Source organism: Thunnus maccoyii, chromosome 10 (genome assembly GCF_910596095.1).
Source record: "Thunnus maccoyii chromosome 10, fThuMac1.1, whole genome shotgun sequence".
In the NCBI taxonomy this organism is placed as follows: Eukaryota; Metazoa; Chordata; class Actinopteri; order Scombriformes; family Scombridae; genus Thunnus; species Thunnus maccoyii.
Genome location: NC_056542.1, coordinates 30,180,848 through 30,190,923, shown reverse-complemented (window position 1 = coordinate 30,190,923; position 10,076 = coordinate 30,180,848). Strand labels below are relative to the sequence as shown.

The 10,076-nt window shown below is 39.0% G+C and overlaps 1 protein-coding gene across 1 annotated transcript; it reads right to left on the bottom strand.

The window, feature by feature from the left end:
* Window positions 1–447: 447 nt before the first annotated feature.
* Window positions 448–4,359, bottom strand: LOC121905970 (potassium voltage-gated channel subfamily G member 2-like). Its single transcript, XM_042424586.1, has 3 exons — window positions 3,622–4,359; window positions 2,073–2,873; window positions 448–1,358 (listed from the first exon to the last, which is right to left on the bottom strand). Exons 2-3 carry the CDS (start codon window positions 2,823–2,825, stop codon window positions 564–566), a joined length of 1,548 nt encoding a protein of 515 aa, XP_042280520.1. The 5' UTR covers window positions 2,826–2,873; window positions 3,622–4,359; the 3' UTR covers window positions 448–563.
* Window positions 4,360–10,076: the final 5,717 nt, after the last annotated feature.

The following is a 10,076-nucleotide window of genomic DNA, read 5'->3' as shown; positions in this document are numbered from 1 at the left end:
TAAAAGTACTGCTTGGAAAAATCCTATTTAAGTAAAAGTACATAAGTATTATCAGCGTGTAGTTAAAGTATTGCAGTAAAAGTAGTGGTTTGGTACCTCTGACATCATTAGATTATTAATACTGAAGCATCAGTGTGTAAGCAGCATGTTACTGTTGTAGCTGCTGGAGGTGGAGCTAGTTTCAACTACTTTGTATACAGTTAGCTAGTTTAGTCCAGTGGTTGCAAGGGGTCGGGCCCCTCCAAAGGGTCACCAGATAAATCTGAGGGGTCGTGAGATGATTAATTGGAGAGGAAAGAAGAAAAAGCAAAGTTCTGATACACAAATCTGTTTTCAGTCTTGGACTTTTTCTCTAAACTTTGATTTTTAGTGAAATATTTGGATCATTTGAACATTTATTGAAATGAAACCATGTGAGAAGTTTAGAGGGAAAAATCTGTTAACAACTCATAGACATCTGAATTGTGACCCTGACTACAAGCTACAAGCTATTGGAGAAAGAAAAGGTTCATGAGTCTTGCTCTGAGCCAGCACTGTAATGTCTTTCATGGAGGAAATAAGGATCATTGAGACCTGCCAAAAACATCAGTTTCTGGCCAGTTATCAGGACAGGTTTCTCTTTCTTTCATGCTTTCTTCAGCCTCAGCAGCAAGCTCTACCCCCCTCTTCTCCTTCCACAGCCTCTTGTGCTCCTCCCTGATCTGGATGTAGGTGCGGTAGAAGGTGTGGAAGATAGATGTGGAAGGAAAAGACAAAATGAGAATCCCTGATAAGATGCTGACCAGCGCCACTAGCTGGCCGGGGATGCTGCGCGGCACCATGTCGCCATACCCAACCGTGGTCACTGAGATGATGGACCACCAGTATGATGCCGGGATGCTGCTGAAGCTGAACTGCGGGGATCTGGCAGAATTTGGCGCCAGCTCACTCTCAGAGAGGTGGACCAGCGGGGAGAAGAGAGTCACAGCGACACACATAAAGAGCAACAGCAGGCTGAAGTCAGTCATACTCCGTTGGATGGTCAACCCCAGAGTCTGCAGACCCATAGAGTGACGGGCCAGTCTCATCACGTACAGGATACGCAAGGCCCTCATCACTCGAAGGATTAGGCCCAGTTTATCAATGCTGCTCTTTCCTGCACCAGCGACAATATCCTGCACAGACTCATCCCTGAGCTCCAGAAACAGAGAGATGTAGTAGGGCAAGATGGCAGCTGCATCAATGATGTTGAGAGGGTCACGGGCAAAGTCAAGCTTGCTCTGTGCGTGGAAAAATCGCACAAGAAACTCTAAGGAGAACCAAGCAACGCAAACAGACTCCACCACGAACATGTTGCGGCACTTTTGGGAGCATTCACCCTGTGGAGACAACAAAGACAATGTTTGATGATGGTTTGAAGAGTTTTAGGGGATTCTAGAAATACCGTCAGAACAACTGTGAGTGTTTTTATATGACCTTCTGGGTTTTAGAGAAATTGATGGTTACCTCTGTGACCTGAGTGTATGCTAATACATGAGAGGCACAAACTGGGCCCAGTCTAAGTGCTGCTAACAAATCTGCCCAGGTCTGCACCCTCAAATCCTAGACACATCTGGGAGCCATCACTCATTTCATCCTGCAATGCCAGAAAATGGCTAAGTGTGATGAAGTTAGCCAAAGACAGCTGACTACCTGGGCACTTATGTCATGCTTTGGAAAATGATCATGGGCTAAAACGCGCAAAAACATGGGAATTACTTTTTAAAATACCAGGGAAACCATCATTACCTGCGTCACACATTTATCATCCCTCAAGAGGCAACCCAAGATGAATATGGTACCTGTAGTGTTAATTTAACATCCAAGCATAGGAATTAAACTTCCAAGTAGTAATTTGACAATGATGTAGAAATGCTACTTGTGGTCTCTTTAATGTAATTCTTTCGTTTTGGGTGGGGTGGACTCAGAGTTTCATTTTAAGACTATAATACTCTTAACAAATGATGTAATGTGCTTAGGACTGGGTTGGTAGTGCTCTGTATTTTGATTTGACTCTCTAAGCCATGCACAGCATTTCTTTGGTTCATACACACTGTGGCTTCTTCCTGTTGGTGGTCTGACATGGTGCTGATGCACAGGCTAACCACAGTGACCACCACCATGATGACAGACAGGCAGGCAAACACTTTTCCTGCTAGGCCTGAATGAGGGTTTTCCACTGCTTCCCCCAGCATATGGAACAGGCCGCCCTCCGCAACAGGAGCCCTCAGTGCCCTTGCCCTCAGTGCCCTCGCCTTCTGCCTCCACTCATCCTCCTTGTGCTGGTACTCGGCCACCTCCTCCACAGAGCACATCATGCGGTGACGACAGCAAAACTCCATCTGTCCTATGTCAATGCCCCAGTACACCAACTCAGCATGTAGGGCCATGTTACAGACCTCATGCAGCAACCGTAGCTTCCCGTTTGCCAGGTAGTTGAGGATGGCTCGAAAGGCCAAAGGGTCACGGTCAAAGAAGAATTCATGTCGCATCTCATCGTAGTCGTCGCAAAACTCTGCTATCTCCTTTAGAGTGGAGCAGAAACTCAGACAACTCAGGCGGCTCTGGGGGAAATCCTCCAGGGTGCTCCAGGGGATGGCATAACGGATGCCCCCTACGTTAATCAGGGCCTGCTGGGAAGGATCGAGGTACCGGTATGAGGCGTCTGGGCCACGGAGCAACTGAGCACGCAGGAAGTATGAGCCTTTGACTGTCTCTTTGGCAGTCTCTGTGTCTGTGAAGAAGTAGTTGAAACTGTCTTCACTGCTGAGGGACTGGTCATCAAAGCCAGCTCCAATGATAGTCATGGTAGCTTGATTTTGGACAGGACTGTATTGTTGCTACAGTGTTGTGACCTGTTGAGTAGAGATTTGGAGGAAACCATGTCATTATGGAATATATTGTTACTCAGTTTCTGGTGTTTTATGTTACATTTATGTTTTATATAAGTTTACATGCAAACACAAATATACAAATAAAAAAATAAAATGAGACAGTAGGCAGCCAGTTATATTTTCCTCAAGAGTTGGTAGAGACCAAAACAGAGCTAAAAAGTAAACACAATTGCATATGAATGCTAATGTTGTTGCAGTTGTCTATTTATAATTTGATAGGATTGTAAATAGGCAGCTGTTTGCTAACAATAACTATTTTATAAGGCTTTCATCCTTTTCCACTGCCCCCTAGTGGCCAAAAATAAATAAATGCAGCTTTAAAGTTTTTATTTTATTTTATTTGAACTTTCTCCTTGTTTGCCTCTAGCAATTATGGTTTTCAAGGGTTTTTTTTATAGCTAGTTACATAGTTTCAGTTAATTATTTTCACCTCAAAAGATCACACTGATAACAGTCATTGTATAAGTACACTTTCACTTTTTAAAGATCCTCAAAATCCTTGATAAATAAAAACAGATGAAAAAACAACTTTTTTGTATCAAGAAGTCTTAACTTACATAGTTTTGTTTTGCTTGACCACTGTCAATTAAAAGTAATATAAAATGTAGTATATGAAGACTTAAGACTAATGGTTTATTCTCTAACCTCCATATTATTCATGACAAAATGTCCATTATTGTGCTGTACTCATAAAAGTTCTGTAACTTACCTCAAATTGGTGTCAGGATATTCAGCTCCCTTCAAAATGAGATTGATTCCAAATCCAGCTGCTGTCTCTGATTTGTTTACAGAGTTTACTTTGAAAATGGAATTTGCAATATCAGCAATGAAATTTGTCTTTATACCAGCAGAATTTCTGAAGTTGAAGTGAAAGAGAAATTCAGAGACAGGAGAATAAAACCGTCCCAAATGATCCATCTACTCATTCTTTCCTCCTTTCCTCTATTAATTCCACTGTTTGGGTTACTAATGGACGACCTTTAATATACTCAGCACACTCTGTGTCCAGTTTGGTCTAAAACATCATCCATTAAGTTTGTCACACTCTAAGCTTTTGGCTTTAATGCATCAACAGCCTCATGCACAATGCCTAAAGACTGACTCAACTACAGGGGGAAGGATTAATGAGATTAATATCAAGAGGATAAAGAGCCAAAGACAAATACACACGTAGCAAAATATGTAACAGACAAATTATACAAACAGCAGACAGATCATGCATTTGGGATTTACAAGGGCATAACTGAAAAGTTGGATTGTATCAGTTTGAGGATGGAAAAATACATATGTCACATAATTTTTGACAAACGCATCCTGCTGCACAACACTGGAGCCACAGACTCTGAACAACATCCCACATTAGCTTTCCTGCTAAAGTTTCCTTCAGCTCAGTTTGTTAAACGTGCACCGCTAACATCAGTTAGCTAGATAGCTGATTAGCTGCTCAGCTGCAGCACATTAAACAGAATGTAAACATACCTGCAAATGTCATTTATGTCTAGATGCTGGTTTGGTCGTTGGTCTTCAAAATTCTTGTTAGCGATACGCGTCTGTACATGACTTGTAGCTACAGCAGTTTGTTTACTTTGTTCTGTAAGCTGTAAAACTGGTTGTCTGCCAGCTAAAGTCAGCCGAACAAAGAGCACTGATGGTGGTTCAATGTGATTTCAATCGGACTTTAGATAGAATCAACTAATTTCACCTGACAGCCCTATTTCATAAAAGTTTAGTTTAGTTTTAAAAAATTGGCAAATATGTTGAAATGGAAACATTACAGAGAGCAAAACCATGACACCAGACTGGGAATCACATACTGAGTCCTGTTTGTGGTTAGCTTTGGGCTATAAAAGCACTTTAAAAGCATAATAAAATAATAAAAGCAGGTTAAGGTTAGAGAAAGGTTGTTCATAAAATAAACTCATCCTTTCTCTTGCATCAAGACATTTTTGACTTCTTCAATATTTAACCGAGACCACAAACAGAACCATAAAAAAGTTAAATCATGCTTTAGTCCTATGAGCAGATATTTTGATGCAAGAGCAGATATGGTAGAGAAACAGAACGGAGCCTCGCGGTAGTTCAGGCATGTACATTTTATAATCACATGTTCCATACACCCTCAAATCACACAAGACCACAGCCTATTTCTCTCAATGGTCCATATTAACATTTAGCACTCCTTCAGTCTGCATACAACAACATTGATCCACTGTGTAATCCTATGTATCTCAGGCGCTTCCAGGGTGGTTTGTGAGCACAAACTATGTCAGGCTTGTTCACATTTTCAAAACCTTGACGTGAGTGTCCTGACTGAAATGAAACATGTTGTTAGCAATATTTTTTGTCCTGGCATAAAAACTTATTCTTCATTATGTTGCCAAAAATGTAAATAAGTTGGCATTACGTTTCTCTCCAAACATACTTACATTTCTAGTAGACAAGATTGCAACCCTTAAATTAATATTTTCTAATCATGCCTTGTGGCTCGTTTCAGAATTTCCTCAGCTGCAGAGAAGGTTGAGGCACATATAAAGTCTTTTCTTGTGCACCTACCTGTAGTAATTGTGAAAAGCTTTAGAGCTATTTTAAAAGGTACACAGTTATATCTTGTAGGATTAAAATATGAATTGATTAGCAGTGACAAGTACAGCAACATAACTAAAACAAAGGTTAAATGCATTTCACATTTTTGTGTGAACTGCCAGAGCTCCAATTAATAATGTTACAAATGACTATCTTTCCGACTTTGTCTCTAGTGTTAAGAGACACCAATACCTTATCTCTTATCTTATCTGGTAACATCAGATTTCTTGGAGGCCTCGGAAAGTGACGGGCAGAATTTAGGATGCTTGTGGGTCAGTAGAAGTATTTACCTCGCAGGGCAGGAGGTACTATAGTGTTCCATGTGGCATACTGTACATGTCAGACTGGGTAAGTCTTACTATGTGGACTTTATCATTCTTTAATTATTTTATTCTCCTAAATAAAGGTGGTAAAGGTGAGAGTTTAAGAAAGCCAAATGTAGAGCAAAATCTGCCTTATTATTATTACTGTTACACCATCATTTGAATCAGGGGTTATGCCTTTAATTTACATGTATATTCCACCTCTTCAATGTTTTTAATGATAAAGCTGAAAATTCTGTATACGGTGTACATGAGTGAAGCCTTGTCAGCCAATTCAGGTAGACTGCCAGCAAAGACCCAGATTCACTATGCACCAGTTAAAAGTTAAAAAAAAAAAAGAAAAGTTAAATGATAAGCACCTGGAGGCAGATCCTGTGTTTTAGCCTGTGTAGGTCTTGGGATGGTTAATGTTAGTCTGTCAGTCCACCAGTTTGGTCCAGACTGAAATATCGCAGCAACAAGTGGAGTGGAATGGATTGCCATGAAATTTTGTACTGACATTTAGGTTCCCAGAGGATTAATCCTGATTACTTTGATGATGCACTGACATTAATCTAGCACCACCAGTTTTTATCTGCATGCCATACCAAGCATTCAGCCCAAATCACATGGTATGCCAACACACCACTATACAGTATATCAAGCATGAAAAGTATAATATAATAAAATCTGGTAATAAATATACAAAACCAAAAGAAAAACATAATTTATAAAATTATATAACATTATATGTACTTTATATACTTTCAACTAACATATATTTTTGTGCAGAATTTCAAATAAATCAAAGTAAATAGTAATAACAATTAAGTCAATGGTAGTATATATTATATATTTTTTAGTTTTTCTTTTTTATATTAGTGATTGTCTTTTATGTTGTATCTATGCAATGGAAAGCACTTGTGTTCCTAGCTTGAAAAGTGCTATACAAATAAAATCATTATTATTATTATTATAAATAAATATATATTCAAATGAGAACTTTATAGGCTGAAGTGGAGAAGAGGTCTGTGTGAACAGCAGTTGAACATGTGCAGGTGCATCAGTCCTAAGAGATGCTGTTCATTGTTCATTCATTGTTGCTTAAATTGTGCATTTTCTTAAATTCAAACAGATAACTGCAACTTAACTGACACATAGCACATGGTGGAGGGTGTGGAGTCACTCAGAGCCCTGTGGCAACTCATATCCAACACAACCTTTGCAAAAAGGCAGCCTATTCAAACGGTCATGTTCTGGTTTGCTCTGCCTTACCTGCTGCTGATATGATGATTATTGCATCCCTGCATCAACACTGTTGCTGCTCACACATCCCAGTGTCCACCTACGCATTATGTCGACATACTCTTGTTTGCACTTATCAATAAACTTCTCTGTGTGACTCAAATGGAGAGATTATGTAACTTTCCACAGTACAGGCAAATTAGTAATTTTCCACAACAGGGCTGAGGGAACAATGTTTATTTTAATGGTCCAGTGGCACAGCCACTCCCAGCTAACTAAATGTTTTGCACAACCTTGATTCCAGTCATCTTTGTACATGCATTTCACCTGCATATTTGATCTCTCCCCTGCCCTGGTTTCTCATCACAGAGGCCACAGCCCCTGACAACATCTGTGCAAATAAAGTCGATATATTTAGATAGATAAATATTTAGATAAATTAATTTATGAGAGAGGCATCTGGTAATTTCCTGATCAATCAATAAGGAGGCTGCACTCTTGAAAACTGCTGTATCACTCTGCACTGCTATGCTGTTGCAATAGGTGTAGCTTAAATGATAAAATATCATGCACCATAGTAACATGGACCATAACCTCTGGGTTAAAATCTGGTCGGTGTTGTAAAAATGTCACTAAAGCTGTGCTGTTATTTTGGATTGATTGAGTGACAATTAATGGAAACTTTAAACTGGTAAATATTAATGGCAGCAACTAAACAAGACATGTTTGTGTGTCACAAATAACACAGTAATTTGTGGAAATCTTGTATATTATTGATTTGATTGTGCTCTGATTCTTTCCTGAAGAAGCACAAACAGTGCAGAGATAACTACAAATACTGCGCACAACGTCCATCCCCTTTGATCCTCCAAGGGTTCATTTAAGGACTCAAACAGGTTATTCACAGTGAAAAGAACGTTTGAAGGATGTGAGGCTTGCCAGCAGACAAGAGTTTCTCACAGGTCGAGGTCACAGGTCAAGTTTCTCACATTGTATCTCACATTGTAGGCAAAACCCTTATTAAATCCTCATTGAGAATGTTGTGAGTGTGATGTTGTTGAATGTGGTTTGACCTGCTCTATGTGAAAAGTGCCTTGAGATGACTTCTGTTGTGATATGGCGCTATATAAATAAAAATTGATTGATTGATTGATTGATTGATTGATATTGCTCAACAACTGCTGTATTGTTGCATCTAATGGTATTATTATTAAAGACAGGTGTGGTACACTGAAGATAACCTGTCAGATGGGGAATTCCACAACATCAGGAGAGTCCATCCCTCTGAGTATTAATAGATACATCTGACTGTAAGTGTGAAATGAGCTGCACTGACAGAACACAGCAGCATCAAGTTAAGAGATGGAGAGACACTTGAATGGTAAGTATTACTGTGGCGTTCTGTATACTTTGCAATTGTTATAATTAGTAGTAGTAATAATAATAATAATAACAACAACAACAACAACAACAACAACAACAATAATAATAATAATAATAATAATAATAATAATAATAGTAATTTTGCAACACAAAAAAAAGCTGTTAACCACTGATTAAAACACTGAAATCACATTTGAACTGTTCCCCACTACAAAACACTCCAGCTGCTCTGACATGTTGCTCTGGCAAGCCTACTTAGCCATTAGTAAGTTGATGTTAATATAAAGTAAAAACGCATTTTTGTGATCTACTGTATGTGATATATCTTAGAGAAACACCTATTCAAATCCTGTAGGCGACTGCAGGAATTATAGTAAAGGAATAAGATAATCCTAAACAAAGTAATTAGACACGAGCCAAATCTACAAAAAATTATAGGAATATTATAATTTTCATTAGTTGGTCATAAAACAATCAAACATTAGCAATATCTATAGTTATCCAGTTATGGTTGCATATACATACCATATCAAGGCAATGTAATGCTTATTAAATAGCATATTTCATAGCAAGTAAACTCAATGTCCTTCCCATTAAAATGCACATTATGAAATAAATATATTTATTTCATAGATTTATTTCTGCTACATCAGGCCCTACATGACATGGCATGTTAGAATAAACATTACAGAATAAATATAATAATTAAAGCTGCAAGCAGCGTTGAACGGGCCCTCGCGCCCCCACGCACGACAGGGCTTCTGTCACGGGCATGTCGATGTCTTCAGAACCAGGCTGTTTTCAGACAGTGCAAGAAGGAGATAAACATCACTTCCTTTGTCCACTATTTTGCCTCCTGCTGGGGCTGCTTTGCTGAAATTTTGTAGGGGCCGCTATTCAGCCAGTTTACAGCACTGATGGAATATTGTCATGTAGACATGTTGAGGACGGGAGTCTTATCAAACATGTTAAGTCTGGTGCAGACTGGAGCATGTACAATAGAGTTACAGCAACTTCCTCTGTCATGGTGAAACATCAAATCTCAACGGTGCGAGGATGAGAATTTTCTGCAGGGTGAGACATGTCTGTCTTTCTCTCGCCTGTGTCATCAAAATTATGCAAGTTTTGGGCCCTTTCACTTGAATTTCAATTAGTAAATTGAAAACTCTTGATGAGTTTGTGTGTAAAAGAAATTAATTTCCTAATTTTCATCAAGTTTATTTTTAGAAAAGTAAAGACTTTTAACTCACATGACCTGGTCAAAGTTTGATTGAAATGTGTACTGTCAGGTGTGTAGAGACAATAAGTAACTGCAGCTGGACACAGAAAAATACTCATATATTTGAATGGAGAGTGTGAGCGAACCGCTAGGTGCTCGGGCCCTAATAAAGGAAAAACTGCAGTACAGAGCTACAAATTTTAGTTTTGATTTTATTTTTCTGCATCACTAAACTGTCACTCTCACTCAATGAGCTCCATTCACCCCCCCCTCCTATACTCTCTCTCTCCCCCTCTCAGTTGGAGAGGAGAATGTCACTCTTCTTGTGAAATCTCCTCATAAATCCCATGACTTTGGCCAAATCTTTAATTAAAAATTACATTTTTCAGTAGGAAATTTCGTCGCGAATCCATTGATACAGGTTTGAAAGTG

What these genes read in the sequence shown, in the direction of transcription:
- LOC121905970 (XM_042424586.1), bottom strand. Translation starts at nt 2,825, where the DNA reads ATGACTATCATTGGAGCTGGCTTTGATGACCAGTCCCTCAGCAGTGAA. An exon ending in ACCAACAGGAAGAAGCCACA is followed by an intron (nt 1,359 to 2,072) that starts GTGTGTATGAAC and finishes TTGTCTCCACAG; the next exon opens with GGTGAATGCTCCCAAAAGTG.